The sequence below is a fragment of the Amphiura filiformis genome, chromosome 3, assembly GCF_039555335.1.
Source record: "Amphiura filiformis chromosome 3, Afil_fr2py, whole genome shotgun sequence".
In the NCBI taxonomy this organism is placed as follows: domain Eukaryota; kingdom Metazoa; phylum Echinodermata; class Ophiuroidea; order Amphilepidida; family Amphiuridae; genus Amphiura; species Amphiura filiformis.
Genome location: NC_092630.1, coordinates 57,156,353 through 57,182,872, shown reverse-complemented (window position 1 = coordinate 57,182,872; position 26,520 = coordinate 57,156,353). Strand labels below are relative to the sequence as shown.

General features: G+C 36.3%; 1 protein-coding gene across 1 annotated transcript in view; it reads right to left on the bottom strand.

The window, feature by feature from the left end:
• Positions 1 to 26,272, bottom strand: part of LOC140148813 (uncharacterized) — a 38,907-nt gene extending 12,635 nt beyond the window's left edge. The window contains exons 1-16 of the mRNA XM_072170884.1: positions 26,220 to 26,272; positions 25,059 to 25,365; positions 18,714 to 18,860; positions 17,891 to 18,049; positions 16,690 to 16,812; positions 13,502 to 13,681; positions 12,186 to 12,326; positions 9,509 to 9,655; positions 7,720 to 7,950; positions 7,208 to 7,337; positions 4,709 to 4,918; positions 4,270 to 4,467; positions 3,872 to 4,075; positions 2,901 to 3,128; positions 1,901 to 2,069; positions 249 to 498 (exon numbers count right to left, since the gene is read on the bottom strand). Coding sequence (XP_072026985.1) covers positions 249 to 498; positions 1,901 to 2,069; positions 2,901 to 3,128; positions 3,872 to 4,075; positions 4,270 to 4,467; positions 4,709 to 4,918; positions 7,208 to 7,337; positions 7,720 to 7,950; positions 9,509 to 9,655; positions 12,186 to 12,326; positions 13,502 to 13,681; positions 16,690 to 16,812; positions 17,891 to 18,049; positions 18,714 to 18,860; positions 25,059 to 25,139 — 2,598 coding nt within the window. The 5' untranslated portion in view covers positions 25,140 to 25,365; positions 26,220 to 26,272. The remainder of the gene's footprint in view (positions 1 to 248; positions 499 to 1,900; positions 2,070 to 2,900; positions 3,129 to 3,871; positions 4,076 to 4,269; positions 4,468 to 4,708; positions 4,919 to 7,207; positions 7,338 to 7,719; positions 7,951 to 9,508; positions 9,656 to 12,185; positions 12,327 to 13,501; positions 13,682 to 16,689; positions 16,813 to 17,890; positions 18,050 to 18,713; positions 18,861 to 25,058; positions 25,366 to 26,219) is intronic.
• Positions 26,273 to 26,520: the final 248 nt, after the last annotated feature.

The window sequence follows — 26,520 nt, the reverse complement described above, 5'->3', positions numbered from 1 at the left end:
GAAACTTAGCCAAATTTAGTGCACATAGAGTCTGAAGATGCTAACATTTTCGGAAAAAATATATAATAATGGGCATAAGAATTGAAGTTACCTGAAAACAACGGTTAAAATATTTTTAAGCAGGACAGGAGCCTGAAATGGAGGATTATCACCATGGCACATGTGTGCTAATTTTAGTTTAACTAAAAAAGCTTAATAATAATAATAATAAAAATTAAGCGCTCCCCTTGCTATTCATTTGCTATTACCTGTTTGGGTAGCACAGCAGTATTCCCTGCTGCAGCTGCCTCAACAACCTTTGACCCCGGCATTGACCATACCCCAATGGTTTCCTTGACGACTGCTATGACATCATTGGCAGCCATTGTCCACTCCTCTGCCAGGATTTGTGTTTCTGCTTTAGATATGGTTCCCCCAACAGATGCAGCACAAGCATCCACCTTGTCCATAAGTGGGGTTAGAGATTGCTGCAGACGTGTGGCTTTGGATTCCAATTTTCTGTCATATATAAAAAAATATTTTCATCAATCTTCTGCTAAACCATTTGTCCTTGATCCGTAAATAAGTACAAGAAATTTTACAAATGACAATTGTCCTTTAGGCTTGGCTAACTTTGTCTAAGGGAACAAACCAAAAGATCGATGACGTCCTATAAACGAAACTAGTTTCCTTTAGGGGGGAGGGGGTAAAAATACTCGATTACGTTTGTACAAAAACATCGGTCTGAAGAATGTGTCATTAATATTATTATGTAAATATTTTCAACATTTCATTATTACGTTTCTGGCAGGGAGGGAGGGGGTCGGCTGAGAAACGAAACTAGTTTCGTTTATAGGACGTCATCGATCTTTTGATTTGTTCCCTAATCAAAGTGGTTATAAGTTGTTTTCTTAGCTAAAACATTACCTGAAATGAACAACTGTTTATATTGAGTGTGTACTTAGCTAGGTCTTGACCTTTGTAACAATTGTCTTGTACAGGTTCCAGCTTCAGCAATTAAAATAAAAGCAGCATTTTCTTTCACTTTAGTTTTCAGCAAGGTTCTTCAGCGATCTGCTGATTTGGTACTGTTTATGGTTAAATACCACTAATAGGCCTGGGCGATACATTAAAATACGACGAGTAACTATTTGTTTTCATGGCATTCAAAAGACTGCATTAAAATCGCTGAAATTGATCAAGTTATATAGCCAAAAAGTACTTTTTAGAGTTTGATGCTTCAAAATGGTACATTTTCTCTCATTATATGACATTTTTGTTGTAATAGTACCAAAATTCATACATACGGCTTCGGTTTTTAGTAAATATTTGTCCTATCATATTGTGACTTTCAGCTTCGAGGGCGCACTGTCATTTTAAGGTGTATACGGTTCAGTGCGTTAAAACAAGAAAAGTCTCAGGTCAACCTATGTTGAATTTTTGATCATTTGGCATCTAAATCATATAGTTTCACCTGATATTAGTGGCATTGAACTGTGAGAGTTCTGAATATGAGAAAATTCAACCAGAAATTAGACATTTTCCCATTGAAACCCGTGTAATACATAATTAGTGGTATTTAACCTTATGGCATAAACACGGAAGTGGGGTTCTGATTGGTTAATTGAATCACCTCATCATCATATAGGCACCTCATTTGCTGCTCAAGCTGCGTAGCATCGTCAGACCTAGTTCTTTTTATGCGATAATCAGAAAAGAGCAGACAGATGCCGCTGAAGGAATTTGATGAATACTATATATAAGTAAAGGTGACATCACATTCACATACAAGCTAATCCATGCTTATTTACATGGCTGGTCTGCGTTTGGACAATTAATTAGACACAAATGCTCAATTTCGCTGACCTTAATGAAAACACCAATTTTCACATCACTATGAACTCCCTTCATTCATCCTCACCTTTTTAACTCTTGTGAAGGTGTACATTCTGCTGCTCTGTTAGTCAAATTCACAAGAAACTTTGTCTTTGATTCCACCTCTTGACGACGTTTCTCTAACTTCTCATGATCTTCAGTAAATACAGCCCTCATCAGTTGATCGACAGGATAGGCTAATTTCACTGGTGCTTCTGCATTGACAAGAAACAAGTTAATGATAGGCAATGTTGTTAAACTTTGAACTTAACTGAATGATTGCATCAATTAAGTTATAATATTGTTGGAAAAATTCCATCAAAGTCATCAAGAAGTTATGAAATAAGGCACTGAATTGGCCATCATGTAAATGTCTTGTCAGGAAGGTTCTATATCAAATTTACATGAATAGCTTATTGATAAAATGTCAAATTATATAATTGTAATGAAATACCAGTAATATCAAATATCGACTTAGTTTGGTCTCCACCATGTAGGGCAAAACAGTGTACCAGGAAATTATTTTGATATGTGCCCAGCAGACTTATTGATTATTGTCTGCTCTTGCTTGTGTGCATGCTACTTGTAATACATTGTGATGATAAAACACGCTAAAAACCACATGCGCAAACCTTTGAAACACTCAGACTAAAAGACAACAATTATTGTCAATTTCGGGGTATACGCTGGAGATACATTATTTTAAATCTCCATACTCCATAGCTTTTCCAAACTCTTATATCTTTGTAAAAATCCCCCTCACTACGCTTGACTGCAGAGTGACACAATGACAATTTCCATACAATTTTGATTAACAATGTCAATGTTAAGATGTGGTTGTAAAGTTATTGTCTTCTTTCAGTGGTGTACGTTGCAGAAAAATACTTTCCTACAAAGAAGAGACCAGCTGCATTATGTAACACCATTTGACTCCTGGGAGAAATAAAGTAGGAATATTTTTAAGCAAGGGTAATAAATATTGATGCAGTTCAACCCAGATAGCGGCCACACCTGGCCATGGATTTCAATCTCACATTATTTCCTACCTCTCTTTTGACTGTGTGAAGATAAATTCAATCCAGCAATCCCAGCCCCTGCCAGCAGACGACTTGAATCATCTGTAGGTTTACTGAGATAACTCTCCTCCAAGTCCACAGGACCCAAGTCATCAAGAAAACTACCTCCGTTGACAGGATATGTCGGTCTCAGATGGTTGAGATATCTGTCCTCAAGATCAGCTTGTCTTGCTTTGGAAGATTCATACTCGGGAAAATCTGAGAAAAACAAATTTAGATTCACAAACACACTAGTGATTATATATAATAAGTGATTATTATAAGTTTATTGCATCTAGACAATAAACAAGATTTACCTCCTTTGAAATAAACTGGTCCAAGCTTGGACTCCAGTGCTTGGACAATCAATAGATTGATTGATATCGCCATATCGTTTAGTTACAGCTTTATGCAAGACCAGTGAGGTTAAGCTCTATTGCTTGTGGTAGCCAATGGGAAGTGGTCAATAACATTCTGGTGCCACCCAGTTTTCTAGGGATCAATCACTTTGCTATCACTCTCACAAGAGTATTAGGTTGTTATTTGGTGGAGAAAAATTTTGAGTAAAATATGCCTTATTTCATCTGGGGGTAAAGAGTATGATGTGGTCCATTGGTATGGTTCATTGAACTTTTCAATGAACAATAGAAGAATTCCTATGCCTATTTCTTAACTTTTTACCACCTTCGTAACAAGCAATATGGAAAATATCACTGTAAAACTTATTTGAAGAGAATTTGCCTGTTCAATATTTGCCTGTTCAAAAATTTCAAATGGAGACTTTACAGCCCATTTATGTTGGACAATCAAATGTAATAGTCACATCATGATACTTTGTTAGGAATGTTAAACAGATATACGTGGATTGCTATTCAGTTTAGTCAGCATCAAAAAGAGTAGGGTGTTAACTTCTATATTATTAGTTGATCTGGTAAATTAAGAAGTTAGAAATCAATACCAACCTGAAGCTCTAGATCTCCTCTCCTTTCTGACATTTTCCCTGGTATGACTAAGAATGTCTGGATGATTTGTACCACTAATAGCTAATCTCACGTCATGCACACACTCCATCATGTGATCGCATCGCTCCCCTAGTTGTCCTTGTGTTCTCTTGTTACGGATCACTGTGACTGCATTGTGGGCACCATTTTTAACCAGTGTTATTGCTGTGGCATGGTGACATAAAGGCAATTGTATTTAATTTAGTAACGAATCATGCTTAAATCATTGCACTAAACTTAATACAACTCTGATATTAATGTTCAATGCTGGATTTTTTTTCTCCATGTGGGTACAATGTCACCGACACTACAAAATAAAAGTCACTCTAGAATTTGTTTTATTCCTTTTCTTTACTTACATTGTTTAAGGCTATTAATATGAACCTGCAGGCCATTCCTGTAGAGTGGATCGTCACTATTATCAACATGTTTGGTAGCAACTTGCATGACTCGCTTGGCACGCCCTAGCAACCTATTGGCTGCTTCACCTAGTAACACAGCATCCGCCATATTGCCTGCTTGTCTGCATTCCTCAACATCACTTTCCATGCTTGTTTCTGAGGAAGAAACAGGGTGATAATTATGCTAAAAACTTGCATATAAGAACTAGACCTACAATCCTCATCAAAAGTGTTAGGATACTTTTAATAGGATAATCAGGTAGTAGTCCACCATAGTTACATATGGCTGATATGCCAATTATGGTTCATATCTTCACCTAAATATGCCAGACATAAACCATTCCCACAGCATTATGCTCATGGCTAACATTGTATAAAATGTCAGGACAGTAATTACCTGATAATTCCACAAATCTCTCTACATCCACCAAGTCATCAATACTTCCCACAAGCCTTCGCACTTCATTGCACCATTCCCTATGGATTAGTTTCAGATGTTCTACAGCACCCTTATCATAGTTGTCTTGTCTCACAGCAATGCATCCTGGGTAGACTTCTGGATCAACTACCTCTAATGCATTCACTGCTGACAGAATCACATTAACCCCTGTAGGAGAGATAAAACAATCAATAAAACAGTGCTACTATTTAAAATAACCTCTGGTTGTTGCTGAAAGTTACACAATTACATAGTAAGCAACTTCACAGCCATACAGTCATTTTCTTTGACTAATGTGCATTTGCTTGGGTTTGACATTCTGAATTTTAATAATAAGCTTCGACTTGTTACCATCCTCAAATTTTCCCATCCTCAAACTCTTCTTGCATGCCTTTTTTTCTGGCTACTTCTATAGTTGATTAGTATCCAATATGCAGGCCTCAAAAACTGTGGATTGATATTGATTTCCCTGAAATGAAAGTCTTACATATGGCTGCTGAGAATGATGAATACATAGAAACTATGAGACACTTTTTTCATTTTTCAGCAAAAAAACCCCCAACAAATCATGTCTATTTCTACAGATTATACTAACAGAAAACTTTAGTGTGGTTCTAACCATGACAATCATAATCTCTTTCTCTTATATACCTGCATTTTACTATATGGTCAATTCCAAGCAACCTCGCCCAAATTGTCAAAATTTAAAAATCAAGTCCAAGTATGTGATTTTGGTCTCATATTGTAGCTAAAAAGCTATATTTTCTGAAAACGTACTTTTTTAGGAGGAAATGGTGTCCATTGTTAGAAAAACATCCTAATTTGCATAAATTTGCATATTCTTGACTGGTAAAAGCAGCAAAACTAAAAACACAGCAACTGCTCTGTACTGTAAAATTTTGGAAACAAATTATGCATGTGAATATAAAGCTTATAAGCAGCTCAAAATATAAACACCAGAAATTTTCAAATTTTATAACGTGTAGCTTCGTCAGCATCGTTTGAGTACCAATTTTACGATTAAAAGCATCATTCCAACGCAAAAGTATCATTTATTACCACTGCAATTTTAAAATAAGGTTGATTTTCATTGAAACTAGAATGCAAAGCAAATTTATTCATCCCTATCCAATGACCCAAAAATAATTTTCAAAAAGTCTAATTTGCGGCGGTAACGACCAATTAAAGTTGCATCATTCCATAGCGTTGCGGAATGATGCATAATTCATAATGTGCCCGTTTGAAAAAAAATATTCACAATTTTGGGTTAGAACTTTCTGAAATGCATTGCACAGAATTATCTTTACAGTAATTGATGTTTCAGCATTGCCTGAACCATTGTAAGTGACATAACTCCACAAAACCCCCTGCATCATTCCGCAATGCCATAAGGATTCATGGATTGCAAGGATTTTTCTTTAAATTTACGATAAAATAAAAACAGTGATGATTATTTCTTGATAGATGGTGATAGTTGTTATGTTACATCCTATGGCTAACGCCCAGTGCTAAATTTCACTTCCAAGAATTTTAGACTAGCAAAATGTTGACATAATTTTAGTTTCAAAATGTGACCATGCAACACAAGTTATCTGATTTAAAAAATCAGTGATAAATATTTTGGATAAATATTGATATTTGTCAGCTAACATAAGTAGCCAAGTATATAAAACACAATTTACTCAAATTTATTGATCTATTTATTTTATTTTCAAACATGGACTGCTTTTCATTTTCTATGGATTTTACACACAGCATCATTCCATAACGCTCCTTGCATCATTCCATAGCGTGACCTAGTGTCGGAAAATTTGGCATAAAGAGACGATGCCCAAATTTTTTTTTAATCGATACTGACAATTGTCAGTTTACATCCTAAGCTTTAGATTAAGTGGCAAATTTAATATCTCAGATTACTAAACTCACAGAGTTTGTCAAAAATGTTTTAGTGCAAAAAATACTGGTCCCGTGCGCATCATTCCAAGAACGCTTGAACTTTGCATATGCAAATTAGGAAATTAGGGTGGTTTGGAAAAGTTTCTCCTACCTTAATCATTCACTAACCAAAAATACTTTAACATTATGCTATTCACCTTGTGCTGTTAATACATATTTGGCTGCTGCATCAAAAAGAAATTCGTACAAAGGCAGTTTGCATCATTCCGCAACGCTTGGAATTGCCCATATACAGTAATTTGAATGAACACAGGGTGATAATCACCGCATACACTTCACTGCATAATGCGTGCATAGAAGTGTGTGCATCAATATCCAACACACTCCTGATTGGTTGGTATTTCCAACAATGACTTTTGATTAGTTTGATCAGTATTTTCAACCACCCATATTTGAAATACAATCTGCTACCATTGTGTTCATTCGAATGAAACTTTAACTGTAGGGATTTTGCTGAATACTTAACATGGCTATAATATCTATCAAAGAGCATATACATACTTTTATTATTAGTTGAGCTTGCTGCCATAAAGCTTCCCAGCTGACACATCCTATCCACATGGTCATGTAAGGCATCATCCAATGGCTGCAAGATTCTTACACATGTCTTCTCTTGCAATGGTCCTTTCTCCTGAAAACAAGAAAACATGATAAATTGGTAATCATTTAAACTATAATCTGTAGCAATTATTCAGCAGACCAAGGTACCTCAACATGTATTTGATATTCTTTCGGTCCAATACCCGGGCATGTTGTTGTCCCCCTTTGTACAAGATTGTGCATAGCAACCAGCTCAGCAAATGGAACACACAGCAAGACTGCACATGCACACACTACTTTTATGGGTTGTCTTTGCATCACATTAACTTGACCAGGATGTGTTACACTTATGTACTCTCTATTTTAATGCAAATGTGAACTATAATTGTCAGTCTGTTCATAAGAAGTCTGGCCTCTCCTAGTCTAACCTTTGTGTAATGAACGCACATTTTTAACAACAAATTTTGACTCACCTTTAATCGTACAGTAGATGCTTTGACCATCCTATCCAATGGTTCTGTTGTTTCTACAAAGACATCAACCACCTGGTAGAGTACAGCTTGTCTCACTAATCTCTCTATCAGTAATAGTTCTTTGGCAAGGGTTTCACAGCTCTCTTCATAATCTGCTCTCAGCTGCTTGAATGCAGGATTGTCTTGCACTGACTGGCTTTGATCAAGAATAATGTTTCTGTTCTTCAGAATCTTGAAATTGGGAATAGAAAAAGCAATAGTAAATATCTGAATTGGTTTTAACCCTAGCCATGATCATAATATTATCCAATCCAAATCAACACCAGAACTCAAACACAAGTACATAAACCCATTCAAAACACATGCATGCCTGTAACAATCTGGCCTATACAAGTATGTGAAGACATTCTAATGTGTAGCCCTGTGCGCTGGACCTTTTACTGGCTTTTTGTTTTTAATTTTGAAGTAGTCATGTAGCAGCAAAAAATCAGAAGAAGTGGGCTAAAAACACGCACACATATTCTGTGTAGCATTTAGATTGTTTTGGGTGTGTTTTTTTTTTTTTTTTTGGTTTTTTGCAAAATGTTTGAGAGACAAACATTTGTGATGCGATCAAGCAAAATGAGTCTGATGTCGATCAAAATCAAAATTCAGTTTTTAATCTTACTACATGAGCTATTCTCCGAGCTTTATTTTGCTGAAAACCCCATCATAATTAGACTTATGGTTCCAGTGTTATAGCCATTTTAGTGTTGCTCAGAACAATAAAATACAAAGGAAGTTGAATACTAATATTGGTTATATCTCAAAATCAATATTCCCGACATCCGACTCATTTTGCTTGATTGCATCACATTTGGGTGGGGTGTGGGCTAATACATTTGGTTTGTGTTTGCTTATTTGCTCATTTATTTAGTAATTATCTTTAATCTTGAAATTGTTTGGCTGTCTTGTAGCTTTTCCCTCATTTTCTTTTTGTTTCCAATGTTTTCCCTACAACATTGCCTCAGGTTTCTCCTATAGCTACAGGTGGTGTCAGGGGTAAAGACTTCGACTCATAATCACGAAACGGCTGTTGGGGGCAGGGTTCGAATTCGGCTGTATTGCCTGGCAGTTTGCTCCTTATTTTGAAGCAACTGCTACCCAATTTTGCATTTGTATAGCATTTTTATAGTGCTTTAGTATATGCTTTAGTAAAACTGTCACGCAAAATTTTTAAACGAATTCGAACCCTGGTTAGGGGTGATTCCAGTACAAATCCTGAGAGCAGCTGCGCTACCGGTCACGCCCTTGTTGATGTAAATGATTCTGATGTATCTCAGTAGCAGTGTAATTCATATTGTGTGCTGTATTAAGGGTATACGAGGTATTGTTGGTCGAAGCAGCCAAAAAAGTTGATTTTCATTATCTGAATCAATATATTATTGAAAAATAACACTATGGTGTTTTGCAAAAGTTCATTCTACAAATCCTATACTTTGAAAACTTGCTTAATTTATTGTTGTTAAATGTGTTATGTATGTTTTACAAAAGTGTTGTTGTTTCAGCCCTCTTTACAACATAACTCAAGAACCACAGGACCTACAAAAGGATATCTGTGATATTTTAATTCTTCTACACGCTCGCTATGAATTGAGCAGTGCAATTTTTGCTAAAGCTCACTACCATTCACAAGATGCTGTAAACTACTTTTTTACTGCTGCTTCGACCAACAATACATCGTATAACCTTAAATCGCCAAGATTTATTTATTTTATTGCCAATCCTGATCCAAGGTTATGTTACTTACTTGTTTCGATGTATTCACAATTTCATTTCGTACTTTTTCCCTGGAGAGTGATGCTACTGCCATACTGTGTCTGACAACCCCCTCCAGCAAACAGTCAAATTCTGGGTCCAATGAAAGACGCTGGTTTGGTGACAGAAATAGTACTATCTGTAACAATATAAGTAGGGATAACCATCAAAATTTCATGTTGACCCTATTGCTACAAAAGATTGTTTTCTGAGTAGAACTAATCAACAGAAGTATTCTGGTGGTTAAATGGTCAAAATCGGTCAAAAACTTTTCGAATTATGAATTATCAAAGTTTCCCATTCTGACCGGTCATTGGAACGAAATAAAATGACAAGGTCCAAAAATAGCAGTTGGGAGCAAAATTGGCATAAGCATATATTTACCTTTATATATTTCTTTATTTCAACATATTTGCAAACATGAAACAAGCATATTGAGAAAGTAGCAAAGGTGTTTCTTATGAAATGGCACTTAACTAGTCACTGGCATAACTTATTTTTTCAAACCAAGGCATTGAAATCATGCATTTAGAGGACATTTGCCAAAAATCATCCAAGATAGCCGATATGGCACAAAATCAAAATTGCACTAAGTAGGTGAACTTTTTTTTCACAACCAAGAATTTCAATGTTATTGGGTTTAATATGACCAATTAGTAGGTGTATGTAAACAAAATCTTAAGTTTTGAAGGTCATTGACTCATTCACAACAATAGAGATTATCCTCATCATGCTCATGTGTATTCCTGTAGTATTCCTCATTCAAACCAAAGTAGCACTCAATACATTATGAGTATCTTTGTTCAAACCAATTCAATGCTTGACCTCGGAGTTACCTGCATGACTATCGCGGGCTATTTTGAAACAGTTATGGTTGCACATTCAGGTACTTCTTTTGAAAGTCCTAAACAAGGTATAGCCAGCAGCAAGTTGTAGATGTTATAGGCCTAAATATAAGAAAACGTTTAGGGTTAAGATCAGGTGAACAATACATCGAATGAGCACGAAACTTCACATTTATGTTCAGAAAGGTGTCTTCTTAACATGATTTGAAAGGAATATAAAAATTCCAAAGGGAAGCTGGTGATTTAATTTGTAACTCGAGATCTACTTGTTCAATTTTTTAACCTTTTTACAGAGGGTATGATAGAGGTATTACTGGCAACTCTGCCAAATTACAGCTCAGTAGGCCACGTTTTTTTTTTTTCTTACTGATTTGAATATTTTGTGCCATTCTTGAGCAGTGCTAAACTCAGCCACTGGCAATTAAGCGCACTGTGGCGATGGACCAATTTTGACTCGCACTTACAGAAAAACAAAATAAGTTATGTTGCTGTAATTTGCAAGATAGTTAAAATATAATTGGCAGTAACCTCCCCAAATTTTACAGAAAAATATTGAAAAATAAAAGAATGAGATCAATTTAGAAATGTCTGTGCAAGCAGTGCACAGTTGAGCTCCCTGCATGTCTATGGGAGTGTTCTAATCAAGTTGATGGTTCATTGGTCATCCCTAATACAAATAGGGAATATTGACATGATGAGTGCTCAGCTACCAATCATGTTATGTCGGCATTGGAATGAACATTTTCCTTTTTCAAGCCAAAAGATACTAAAATTTAAAAATTTACCAATATTATTCAAATAAGCTTTAAATCAAAGGGAACAGAGTAAGAAACATATTTGCAGGACTTATTCCAATAGCACCAAGTACTACCATAAATTACTAATACGTAGATTTGAAAATACTGTGCCCTCTTTGCATGCTTTACCTAGGTTGATGCCGCTACATTTCAGCTTACTTATACAATCAATTCCCATGGGCTAGTTCCTACCTTTTGTGGTACAAATACTTAGAGAATAAACGATAGGAATTTTTTTGCCTATCCTCTACCGTGTGATAGACGACAGGCAGGTCCAATATTTTGAGTAGTGGATGCCGGCTGCGCGGTATCCACTACGATACTCATTCTTAGTCAGTTAAATTTAGAATTCTCATTCTTAGTCAGTTAAATATTATTTTAATAACTGTAAACAAATTTTTTAAGCAAAAACTAAGTTACCGTCATAAAAACTCCCCTCATTATAAAATGAACAAAACTTGTTTACAACTTCACGTATTCTGTTACGCGTATTGCTAGCGCGTTCGCGTATTCCGCACTAGTCTACGCACCCAGCGCGATAAATACGCGCACCTCTACACGCGTGTAACGCATTATCAAAATGCATGATGACGTGGGGTCGTCTACGGCCTGATAGCCGGCACCCGAAATCATGCGATTGTCCAATCAGAAATGTGTCTACGAACTAGACCACTCCCACTGACTAAGAATACTATATAAAAGTAATAAATCTTTGGCCATTTGATTGGAAACTACTACACAAATCTATGTTATGATTGATTAAATATTATATGTACATTGTGACCTAGCTGCATATCCATTTTACACATGGAACATTTGAGTAACAAACTAGGTGATATATTCCAAGATCTGATTATGAGTTAATTCTGTCCCTCCAGTTGGCTAAAAGAGAAAACATTCCCAACCTTGAGCAGGATTTGATTTCCATGTTCAAATCCTGGTCAAGAATTTAAATTTTCTGGAGTTTTTTTTTATATGTCACCTACTCATATTACCTGTAATGCAAGAGAAGTGAAGAGATTTATACCTTTTGAATTCTAGTTGTAAAATGTCCTGGCTCTCTTGTGTCTGACAGCTCTTGCTTTGTATCTTGTGGTGTTTTCTGTATAGCATGTATGATGTCCTCAATGGCTCCTGATACTTGACGCATGGTATAGTCTCTACTTGCCTAAAATACAAACAATCAAATTGATTTCAATTATTTATTTTATCACCACAAGGAAATACACTATGGGGTTTGCTTATTTTTATGGTCCTTTGCTTTAGATTGGGCAATATTTGGCAAATCACTGGTGGTGGTAGAAGAGTAGAGGCTTGCCCTCATATTCAAGGAGCACAAAGTTTTGGCAACAATCACTTTGTTCCCTAAGTCCTTATTACAGGGGTGTGAGAGGCCACAGACCGAAAACGAGGAAAATCACTAAAAACAGTGTAAAATCAGGGTACAAACGCCAAATATGGGCTGAAAATAAAAGAAAAACGCGTAAATTTTGGCAACAAAAAAAGAGGAAATCAGCTGAAAAGAGGAACTCTCACATCCCTGTTATTAGCAAAATTAGTCCTTGATTGCCAACCTACATCTTTAATGAAGACTGTCTTATGCTATGATGGAAAAAAAGATTCTCCCATCATACCAGTCATGGGACAGTGACTCAATCGTATTGGGGTTGTAAATCAGAAATCAGTGAGCCCTGCATGTAAACCCAGTAAGTATGCCTGCTCATTTCAGGAATATTTGTCAAACTACCGATTACAATTGACAATTTACACTTTGGAAAATCAGGAAGCCACAAACAAAATTTGAAACCCACACAAACACACATTTTGCTGGTCCAATGACTGTAATTCATATACTCTCAAGATAGTGAGAAGCCAAGAACCAATCTAAATACATGCTAGAAAAATGCGAGGAGTGCATTGTATAATGCACAGGTGCACACTCCACGTAAAATGCTTAGTGGGTTTTGAACACATTTACTTTTCTTGTGGGTTGATGCATTTACTCCACATGCTATGCACAATGCCTTCGTACATGTTCATTTTTCTTGCAGGTTGATGCATTTATATTTGCTCGCACTTGCCATCAATATTTTGTGATAAAAATAGAAAAAAAAATCACTGGATTTTTTTCTCATGTATGAAAAAGGTTAATAAATGCATATTACTTGTTGCACAAGAAATTGTACAAAATAATGCACTTGTACTGAGTGTTGGGACATCTAATGCACTCCCCCAGCTTGGCTTGTGCATTAGACATATCAACATCTCAGCATGCATGCATTATTTTATACAATTTCACTCCCAACCTATGAACCATATGTTTACAAACCATTTCTTTCTTACCTTAGCCTGTGCATTGTGTGGATATTTCACATACATCTGCATGGCTGAGCTTAGGGATGGTACAGCTTTCTTCAATGTTGTCAGAGCACTTAAAATTTGTTCTTTCTTCTGTTTTTGAGTAAGATCCTGTTGTCTTCTATCACATAGACTTGATAACAGCATTACTGATTCTGAAAATCCCTATGGAAATAGTAATCATATTTTGATTTAGTTAAGTTAGTTTTACAAATCACTACACAATATATATCAATGATCAATTTTGATAATTTCAAAAAGGTTTTTTTTCCATTTGGAATGACAGAATTTAGAAGTGCAAGAAATTTTGTTACAGTAATGTGAGCAACAACAAATAAATGGGATATCATTGAAAAGGGAGGCAGAGTGGGCAGAATGCAAGACCAATTAGACCATCATAAGTACAATTGAACAAAATAGCTTCCTTATGTAAAACACCTATTGTTTGCAACACAATGCCCTCATTGTAAATTGTTGATGTTCTGTATTACTTTCCTGATGACCACTATAATGAAAGACAAAGATAAGAAGACTAGTTTGCGTCTGACGTCACTGTCAATCAAATTCTCTACGATCCTTGATTGGCTGATAGCGCGTACAAGGAAGGTCGATTCATCTGGCTGGTGCCGATCGGAGAAAAGGAATAGCAGTGAATGGCGAAAATTACGTACTCTTACAAGGCAAAAAGCAACTTTTCTAGGCATTGTGGACATGGTGCCTTCGCCAAAAAAAGTTTCCTACTATTAAGACCTAACTTTTGAGATGGTTTGTAAGTTAAAAGGTGCAAAATTAGCAATAAGGCGCCCGCTTTTACCGCCGTGTTCAGCAACTCATATCATCACGACACTTGTAAACAAACCGTGCTCGGAGTTTGATTGACAGATGACGTCAGACGCAAACTAGTCTTTTTATCTTTGTCTATCATTATAATCTAACCCAAGATATCACCTTTACATGTAGTTAGGGTTCTTCATGTGTTACTGATCAAGTACATTGAAATATATAGCAAATGGCAGCTATTACATTCTACTGTAAATGGTCTTGTACTCTGCCAATATCATTATGATACATCTTGTAATATGTATGCACATTGTTTTCTCCTGTCAAATGGAAAATTTACAAATAAACCTACAATATTTTATTTTCAATGGAGCACACATTTTTAAATTCACTATTCTAAACATTTTGTGACTTCATTTAAACTTATTTCTGTAAGTTACCTCCCAATTATGACTCTTCATATGCCAAAGTGAACACATTTTAAGCATACAGTCTCAGGCTACATGCTGAATTAGTGATTTTGTTAAATGTTAACCAAATGTTAGAAATTCACTGCTATCCTACCAATTACCATTTTTCACACATCATTATTGATTTTCCACATATCATACCGAGTGCACCTGTGACTGTTCGCATCATTGTCAATACCATATTAATATACTTAAAATACAAACAAATGCACGTATTCTCTCTCTATATGTATAATTTTATGTATAATTTTATGATTGCATTGATCAAATTTTGATAAAACTTCAGTTAGCAAAGTATATCAATACCAAATACTAATTTCACTTTGTTTGCCTAAAGAACATTATACTTTGATTTTGATTTAGACTTTTGATCCACAAAGAATTCATGCCTACCTTGGAATTTATTGCTACCTCTGAATTCATTCCTACCTTGGAATTTATTGCTACCTCTGAATTCATTCCTACCTCGGAATTTATTGCTACCTCCGAATTCATTCCTACCTCAGAATTTATTGCTACCTCTGAATTCATTCCTACCTTGGAATTTATTGCTACCTCTGAATTCATTCCTACCTTGGAATTTATTGCTACCTCTGAATTCATTCCTACCTCGGAATTTATCGCTACCTCTGAATTCATTCCTACCTCAGAATTTATTGCTACCTCTGAATTCATTCATTCCTACCTTGGAATTTATTGCTACCTCTGAATTCATTCATTCCTACCTTGGAATTTATTGCTACCTCTGAATTCATTCATTCCTACCTTGGAATTTATTGCTACCTCTGAATTCATTCATTCCTACCTTGGAATTTATTGCTACCTCTGAATTCATTCCTACCTCGGAATTTATTTCTACCTCTGAATTTATTCATACCTCGGAATTTATTCCTACCTCAGAATTTATTCATACCACAGAATTTATTCCTATCTCAGAATTTATTCCTACCTCAGAATTTTCAGATGGTACTCCATCTTTCATCAGTGAGCGAGTGACTGTATTAAGTCACAATCTTTTTGACTTTTGACCTGATAACAGACTTATACTTTGTTATAATAAAAGCAAATATTGTAAAACAAAATTCCACAGTTCTGTTGCAATTCACATTCACATATTTTGTAGGTTCACCAAGTGAGTGTAAATTGCTATCCCCAGTGTTGACTGATAGCATACGTAGGTTAAGTAATGGTTTCTGAATTTGACAGCATCACTTTGCAGATCTTTATCAGATTGCTTTCATGTTCACCATTTTTTTGCTTCATTACCACATCTATGTTTGTTCCAACTAGAATTATGTGGTTCATAATTAAGGTGATCAAAGCAAAGGTTTGTAGATACAAAAAATATGCAAATAATCACATTCATGACTGACTGTATGCAAATAGTCTCACACAAAACTATACAGCACAAGAGGCGATTATAGTCAATCATCCTACCAAGTAAGAATTGTTTAGCAAATTATCACTAATCACTATAAAAGCCACATAACAAATAGAAATCATTGATGACAGATGCTTCTGGGCAACCATACTATAATGTTGACAGGTGACACTTACTTTCATCCAAAGAATTTAAATCCCATCAAAGGTTCCGCAAGTAATGCAAATTATTAGCCATATACTGAAACATAGTGGTCTGCTCAATCAATGTGTGTATGCAGTATACTCAAACAACATTGCATATATGCAAATGCTGATTGCGATAATGACTGTGTCATTCCAACATATGCTGTGTGATGATTGAAAATATTTAACAATTAGCATGCAGGACTGCACAAGCCAATAAGCTGCTGATTTTGGGCATGAGTTAAAGACCAGAATTAAAGTTACATTGAAAAAAATTTCAATCTACATTGCTTGACACCTACTCATTTTTGTAAAGAAACATAATTTGAAAAAATTCAAAACAGGTCAACAACTTACTTTGAATGAAGAAACCAATGCATTCATGCTCTGCACTGACTTGACAAGCTGCAGCCTATCCTGTACCCAGCGTGCTGCCCGGATTATACGACGTACCTCCGCATCATCAGATACAAGTAACACCTGTAAATAACAAGAAAACGTAAGTATAATTCGAGACCGAATTAAAAAGACTAGTTTGCATCTAACGTCAGGGCAAAGTAGCGGCGTGATTGGTTGCTGACCTGAGTGCACATTCGGACACAAACTAGTCCTTATTCGTCTTTAATTATACTAAATTTTGACCACAAGTGTCACCTACTTTTACATTCTTTATTTTGGCTGTTCTCTATATTTTCGAATAATAATATTATAAAGAACACACGACTGTTACAATAAGTTCAATAACACCAAAAGACCCCTAGATGACATTTGAAGCATAGTGATTATGAGTAATTTCATACCATTGCAAAATATATTCACATTATACTTTCCTTGCATTATAAAACCATGACCAAATCAAAAATAGTTGTTGTAACTAATACACAAACAGTAAAATTGTAACTTGTAAAAAATGTTTTGCTGTCAAAGTATGAAAGCCACACTTCCTTATGACAGCTGGTGTGAATTATGGGCAGGGCTGAATTCAAATTCCATGAATAATGAGCAACCATCTGCTGGTTTACATATACCGTAACAACCCGGGTATAAGCCCACCTTCAGGTATAAGCCCACCCCCTATTTTTCAGAACATTCTGGGAACAAGGGTGCACTCGGCTATAAGCCCAGTACTAAATTTTGGCCACGTTCTTGAATCAAATCAATGCTTTTCTCTCAAATTTAAGAACAAATATAAAAAATATCAGTTGATAATTAACATTCCACACTTAGAATTTTAAGAAATTGACATAGATGATAGAAATTACTGGTACATTGGGCATTACAAATGGGGATGATTTTTCTTATTTCTAAATTCAAGTACTAGTCCCTCCCCGGTTATAAGCCCACCCCCATTTTTGAAGTGAAATCTGCCATCTAGTGGGGTGGACTTATACCGAGTGGTTACGGTATGTAAAAAAAAAATTGAAATAAAAAAGAATTCTGCATTTCCTTTTTTTTCAAATCACACGATTTTACTAATGCGCACGCGAGCTTTGAGACCAACCTTTTTTTTGCCTTACATAGCCATCTATTGGCTAGCCTAGCTTATCATGCATCATACCTTCATAGTAGTTTGTAACAACTTCTTGGCAGCTACAACCATATTATCTCTTGTATCTTGACATCCCTGGTCAGCTTGCAGTCTCTGTACAGCCATGAGAATAGTACGACCTGATATACTCATCTCCTCGCAGGCCTTGGGCATGTCACGCTGTAACACCTTCAATGGAGTATTGAATATGGAAACAAATTGATCAAATGCACAAATTAGCAGATGACTATTACTAGGAATTTCAATTGAATGACCCAACCACAATTATCACGTATTTCAAACTACAACGCGAACGCACAACCTTGGATACAATAATTAAGATACTTAACCAATCACAAGTGAGCTGAATGGTCGGATTTACTTCCGCGCTATACACCCCAGCGTTCATCACGCAATGTATGCAGAAAATTGTCACACTGTTGTGCAGCTGTGTTCATTCAATTGAAATTCCCAGTATTAAAGGCAATAGAAACAAAACATTAAAAATACATATATTTGGGTCATGGCAAAAAAAAAAAAAAAACTTTTTACTTTATTATTGCCAGTTAAATGTCTACATAAAGGATTATTATCATCAGAATAGAATTATCATCAGAATAGCATTATTCTGATGAGTGTAGGTCGGCTTTGGCTTTGGCTGGCCTGCATGAAACAACATTGTAAATAATGCTTTAATAAAGCACAAAGCCTATTTTAAATGTACATTATAAAGGAATAGAAATTTCACTATTTCATGTGGTAAAACAGATCAATTTTCTATTATAATTTTTAATAATATTTTAGTGCTACAATATTAGCGCTATATATGTACGGTATCCCTTTTCAACCATACCTCATCTGCAGAGTCTATAGCCAGTTTCTGTCCAACTTGAACCAAGTCTTCAGTTGCCCGTAAAACAGACTGTGCAAATGGCACTAGGTTTGGCAATTTCCCACCAACTCTCTCAGTGGCATCATTCAACAGAATCAACTGTGATACCTGCAAATTAAATAAATAAATAGTTTTACATGTAATGATGTAAACACAGACATTTTCCTATAAATATGAGCCACAAACTTTAAATTAAAGGCTAACAGTAAAAATCGTCGGTCGCAACACATAGTGGCGTAGAGTGATTTTTTCAAACTTTCCGTTTCACATAGTGGCGTACAGGTTTAATGCCAGCTATTATCCTATAATAGTTATTTATTGTTTACTATTAACGATACAGTGTTATAGTTTGAACCTTAAACTTCAATCTTAAATGGAATCGGGCCACTGAGAGATAACAGTGGACGAGTATTGACTCAGTTACTAGTAGCATATCCTTCAAAAACGTTTTGCTCGGAGACGTATTTTGTCCTTCACGTACGCCACTATGTGTTGCGACCGACGAAATGAAATGATTAGCATGGACCCCCAATGGAAGACATGCAGGGGCATAGCAAGTGGTTGAATGTCCCGGTTGAACTCCCAGGTCCCGAGGGTTCAGAGGCCCAAGGAAAAGCGAAAAAGAAACAAGGGCTGATAAGGCTCTTGCTATGCCAATGAAGACAATCTTGACCTTAATCTTCCACACCTGGGAGTGTGAATTACAAATGGGGTTACCTGAATGGGTAACTAACGTAACTCCATTTAAAATCTACATCCCCTGTATGGGAATTGAAGGTTATTTCTTCCATGGATTTCATTTTAAAAGTAGAATAGCCCAATGCATCCACTCAGTTACCCCATTGGTGTAATTGATTCAACCCTCAATTCTCTCCATTAACATCACTGAATATAAATTGGAATATTTTATTTTCTGTAAGTCCTTGGACCTAGAGCTAATTTAAAATGTTAGGATGAACCTTGGTTCACACTAATAAGGCTTATTTTCTTTTCTTTTTTTTTTTAAATGTCAACCATCAATGATCCTAGCATTAGCTCTTGGTCCAGGGACACTCTTTAAAAAAGACACCTTTTTTGATGTACGTTTAAACGGTTCTTCTTCTTCTTTCGTGTCCTTACATCAAACAGTACTTATCCACTGAGAAACACACTTTTGTGCCCGTTGAGAAAATTGCGCCAGATCGTCTGTCGTCACAGGATCTTCCAAAAGCGGGCATTCCAGCAGATGCTGCATCTTCTGTGGCTCTTGTCCACAATCACACATGGTCGGGCCACTGATGTATCCCCATTTGTGAAGGGTATCCTTGCAACGTCCAACACCGGTTCGGAGGCGGTTAAGGCATCTCCAGTTTGCCCAGACTTCGTTTGCTCCTGGAGGTAGTGATTCTGTGGGTTGAATCCCCATCTCAGTGGTGACTGCTTCAGATGAAAGCCTTTCTTTCCACATCTGGGTGCGAGCCTCTGATGATGTTGTTTGCAGAGGGAGGGTGCTTGTGATGAAGCTTTTCCTTGACTTCAGCCGTCTGGTTGGTGGTGTGTGGTTGAAGAGGGGGTGTCTTACGTCCATGGTCTGTTTACGGCGTTCCTCTTTGCCTGCCAAGAGGTAGACCTTGTCCATGTTGGTAGGCCTTAGACATCCTGTGATGGAGCGGCAGCTTGCGTTGAGTGCAGAGTCTAGCTTCCTAGCATGTGATGATCTCTCCCAAGCAGGGCATGCGTATTCCGCGGTGGAGAAACTCAAAAGCATGTAAACATAGACACCCCTAGTCGCACCCGTCGAGAAGAGGGAGGTTAAAGGTCAAATTTGTCAACATGTGGTGGCGTGTTTACAAACTTACACCTTGGGCTGTGCCAGAACAGCATGGACGTGATTTTACAATAGTAATAATGCTCCCAAAGTCCTATATCTACCTCCAAGCGGTGGGTGACAGTAACGAGTGTTTTGGTTAAAAGTTGAATTAAACCTTGGCTGTAAAAATTATATAAAAATTTCAAAATAAAAGGGATGTAGAGCCCCCCACCCCCTAAATCCACTTTAAAATTTTGGACGATTTTTTGGCTCTTGGGCGACATTTCACAGCTATTACCCGCGACTTGGGCTAAAAAGTTTTGGCAACCCTGGTCGGAGTGACGTCACAAAATTCACACCATGTAAACAGTGTGAAACGAAATGTGGAAAGTCCGAAAAAAAAACCATCAAATTATACTATTACTATATAAGCTGAGAATAGTATACTAGTCTCAGATTATAAGTGAATATATCAAGACGGATAGTTTGCCGGAGTGTCTGAAGATCACATATTGGACTACATTAGCGTAAGTTATTTATGTGGTTTTAAAGAAGAATTTTAAGTTTTCGGCAACCGGTAATGATGGCCTGCAGAATAAGCTTATTTGCGAAAGGGATCTCAATATACCGATCTGTAACTCAGTAATCAGATATAAATGTCATAATGTTAAATAAAGATTACTGAGTTACATTTACTGGAAGTTGAACTAATGTCATGTCATGATTGTGTTGACAATTCTTTTCTTTTTTTTAATTTAAAAATTATGCCCCAATTTGATATGCGGATTGCAGGCCTATATCTTTAAAAAAAATTTAACTGGGGGTGTTGTTTGATTTCCATGTACTCACAGGCAACAATTATTCTGGTTAATTTTAATTAATTTAAATCTCTTTACTAGCTGTTTGGTAGTTCACCACGTAAACTTGTATGGCCCCAAATTCGGACCGCTCGCCATTAAGTTTACTGCTTTCTGTGTTTTGAAATTTGTTGACGTTTTAACGATCCCCAATTCCCGGTCGATTATTTTAGCTGTGTCACGTCACATGACGCTGGTGGGTACCAACCAAACTTCAGAAAAAAAAAACCTCGATCGCCGATGTGATATGACAAACCGTTCAAACCCAAGGGAACGTCCTTTATTATTATAATACTAGTTCTTTGTTATTATTTACCTAATCCTCTTACGCCGTCTTGGCAATGGATGCCTGGATGTTTATGATGGGTTTTGATCGATTGGCTGTCACTCAATTAATATTTAGTTATAATATATTTAGTTATAATTGTTTACAGTTATTTTATAATTTTCAGTGGAGAAATAAGTTTGATAATATTATTAAAAATAACACGATATAAACACGATGAATGTTGGTTTTTTAAATGGTTTTTTTGTAATCAATATTATTTTTAAATATTATATTACTACTATTTATTATTTATTTATATTATCTATTATTGTTATTTTTATTTATTACTATTATATTATTAAATTATTATTATAAATATTAATCATTATTTTATTATTATTATTACCGGTATTTATTATTATTACTAGACCTAATATTATTACTATTTATTATTTAATATCACTATCTTATTTTTGAATTTGTAAAAATACAATTAAAAAGTAGGCCTACATTGAATTCATTTCAGATTTTTTCTTTATCTTTTTCTTTGTAGTTTTAGTTTATTTGTAGGCCTACAGCTAAGTATAATATATTATTTGTTTATGTTCTTATTTTTGTTAATTTCTTCAGGTAACTTTCATTTATTTATCATTCATGAATTAATTTAAATTTATTTAGATGGTACTGTAGGCTAGCATAGTAGCATGATTTTAATTTTATAAGTTTGTCATGATTTATTAAAATGACGACTTTGTTTATTATTTTACATGATAAATCTCTAGTACCGGTACTAATAATTCCTGTGTTTTTTTAAAAAAAAAAAAAATCATAATATCATGATTCATTTTCATTTATAATAAATGTATTTTTATTTATTTTTAAATCTGCTAAAATAATGTCAGCTGACCACGTGGGTGATGGTATATGTTCAGAACATCATACTAATTCACTTTCCCAATGGACTACCAAAACATGCCACCTTCGATGTACAGCTGTAATTTTCTCCCAAATATGTTTCACTTACCATTTCATATTTGCTCAAGCTTGACCAGCACATGGTGAAGAATTTATAGAATCCATTTTCAACATGTATGTTCCTTCAAAATGACAATTTCATGTCAATATTCCCAGCAGCAGCTTCCTAAATGTCCAACTTTCATGAATTGATCAGAGATGTTATCATAGCATGTTCTGACCTTTATGACAATGTGCTTGGCCAAGCCTCCCAATTGCCATATCAACTCCCAACCACACTCGTTGGGAGATGGCTTCTTCCCAAATGCAGGATAGGATGTTTTTTTCCATCTCATTCCTTGCACTGGCTGACCTATTCTTCAATACCATCTATGTGCAGAGAATAAGAACTATGCCTCAATTTGATGATAATATGCACACATGTTCCAGATAATGATGCAATATTGCACACATCATTGCACATGCATGGCATGCTATCAAGGGGGGTGACACTAAACTCACGGTTGTTCTATTAAACACGCAAAGCAATGACAAATCCCGCTGGTTTGCTTGGTAGAAAATGAGTCCAGTTATTGATCGGTTATGAATATTCATGTTCGACCCTTTGATCATGTTAAATTACGGCTGACAAATAAAGCCGCCATTCAGTATGCGAACTTTGTCTGTTCAATGCGAGTACCAAGCTTGAAAGTCGCCGCTTATACGGTCTGAGACCACTGACCTCTGCACGCGTAATGGCGGATTGGTATTTCCATTAGGCACCAGAGATATGTTTTTATTGAAAGTCTGCTAATTTGAGAAGGGAATGACTTTTTACAATAGCAATGTCGAAATTAGGACTTGCTGTCAATAATGCGATGGAAATTGAGAAGGTATGAAATACAAGTAGTATTTTAAGTCAAAATCTTTTACACCACATCTGACCGATCAGAAATGAAGACCACTTCATCCCTTATTCATATTTTATCACCAAACGCCGTGTGGAAATCACGTAACCAGGGTCCTTGAACATTTTAAGCTCTCACGGCTGTTTTGACATAATATAATGACATTGTTATACTCGATTATATATCTTTGGGAATTAACATTTCTTTTCAAGAGCAGACCAATGGTGTTTGCTTGAAATGAATCTGATATAATTCAATATTATTGGAATTGAATTCTACATATGCAGCCAGGGACGGCCACGCTGGCACCATACCATCTATAGCTTCAAGCTGCTTCAGTCGGCGGAGCTCTGCACTACAGACAATAAAAAAGCACGTAAATGTCACATTTGATAAACTTAATACATTTAATATCACCCCCATTGTTGTATAAAGAAATCGTGTACAAAATATACCTATATACAGAACGGTGATTTATGCATCAATTAAACATGCCTGTACACTTCCACTGGTTCGAACAGGCTCCGTCTGCATGCCATGACTAGCGCCATCTATACGGTCTGAGGCCAAATTTAAATAACAATACGCTATTTAAATAACAGTGCAGCTCATGCTAATGAGATAGTGCCGTTTCCTACCAATTATTCCATGATGCTATGTCTTGAAATACCCTCCACTCAAGCATGCAAGCATTAACCAATGAGGAGTTAACATGTTGGCAATTTAGAAAGGGTTGCCATTTCATGCCTTTCTGCACACATTGGGGTGCTATGGATTAAATGCTCTGTGGACACACAGTGACTTTTTTATTGCTTGCACTGCCTTGGGCTGTATTGAGGTGTAATAATTGGAAATCATGATTTGGGGTTATGTTTTGGAATATACATTGAACATATACAGCTGAAATTTGACTGTGGATATTTAAACTTTCTTGAACAAAGTGAGTACAAATTGGGGATCATATTTTTCAGACATGGAATAAGGACTTTTAATGCAAGTTGAAAGTGGTAGGTATACAGGAATTTTTATAACTGGTGTAGTTATCATGTTTTGAAATATACACTCTTTGACAGCTCTCTCCGTGCCTGTTTGAATGCCTGGTAATACCATGTACCCATACACTAGGTATGGGTACATGAGACCAGGTAAAGTGATGGTACTCGAGTACTTGTGGCTTTTGATACCACGGAATAATCGAAGTCAAGTGGTGACTTCCATATAAGGCTCATATATAATGGACGTTCCCTTGGGTTTGAACGGTTTGTGTGATATGGGACTTAACATAGGATTACACAGAGATATTTCTTGCCAAAATTTGACCATTTCTAGGCAAGTTGGCCCTACTTTGTCTGCGTTATGTGAAAAAGGACAGTCTTAACTACAAAAAAATGATGGAGCCTATTCTTGACTGTGTAATATTCCTTCACCACATTATCGTACGGTAACAGGCTTTACGATGGACAGATAGTATCAGTTTGTGAAGTTCCTTGTACTAGCTGTTTGGTATAAAGCTTAAAAATTTGTATTTACCTGTGCTGCAATAGGAGCCAACACGCGTTCAATGGAACGAGTTTGGACAAGCGTTGAAAGCATTCCCCCTGACTTCTCCATGATTTCCACCTTCACAATATCATCTCTGGAATGCCTAGTTTATCATCAGTATTTACAATTGACGCCACCGCCCAGATACCATTGAATTTAACGCTTCAATTAAAGCCGTTAATTGCAACAGGTGGCTCAGAATCTGTTGTTTGGGACGCGATGTGTCATCGGCTTGCAAAGGTCAAATTGTCTTCTTTTCCAGTCGTAACATTTCCTTCTTGCCGATTTCCGCAGGCTGGATTACCGAAAAGGGGTATAATCCTTCTTGTCTTCCATGAGCAACCGCGTCATATCGGGTATAATCTTCCTTCCAGGAGCAACCACTGTGTATGATTGACGGGCTATTCCATTGCTCGTAATAGGGTAGTGTATTTTAGCGGGGCATGGTGCACGCGCGGTTGCACATGTACTAGTACAAGGTAGACTTTCGCCAAGACTTGGCATGTGGTTGTTGGTGTAGGGGTGTGTAGGTGTGTGTGTTGGGGGAGGGGGGGTGTTGTCTGAGATGTTAGGGATTATTTAATAATAGTTTTTAATATTGGAAGAACGTTTTAAACTTTAATTTAAGGCATCATATACGATTTTATACTATTTTAGATTTTCAATTAAAAACAAAATAATAAAATAGCATTTAAAAATTATATTAATAGGCCTATTTATTATCGCACGCCATGTTAACAATAAAGAAATTGGCACACGTACTTTCCGATAAAAATTTGGGAAACAAATTAATTTAAAAATAAATAAATAAAACAATCTTTCTTAAACCAAATTTTCATGGAATTGAGGGCCATCAATAAACCAAAATGCACCCCGAATCAGTCGCACATCCCCGTAGTAGCCTAGGCCTACCCTCCTTTCCCCCCCCGTTGCCCTAAACTAGACCGTAGGCCTATTAGGCCTAACCGCCACGAGTATTTTTTTTACCTGTGGGCAAGCACACCCCTACAGTCGCAATAGTTCTAGCCCAGATAGCTTTTAACTCACGCCCAGTAATAACGTACTTTCATCAAGTGATGGCGCTATAAGGTTTACCACGGAAGCTGTTTGGTTTACCGTGGAAGAAGATTATACCCTATATGGGATTACCTGGATTTCCGATTATGCAAACCGCAGCCGGTGCAAGACGTGACTCTTAGCAAATCAAATTCCCAACATTTTTTCTCAAACTTTATTAATAAACAGAATATTTTTACAGAAAAAGCCTGAATCGGGGCAGGCTAGGCTATAAATGATAAATGTGGTACAATTATTGCAAATGAGTCTGTTCCCTATTAAAAGGCTTCCGAGGGGGGGGGGGGGGGCTAGTTCCGAGTTTTCCTCTTTCCGGCCGCTCCGGCCGACTTTACCTTTAATCATGTTAATTTTTCATTCAATGTCTTTCTTATTT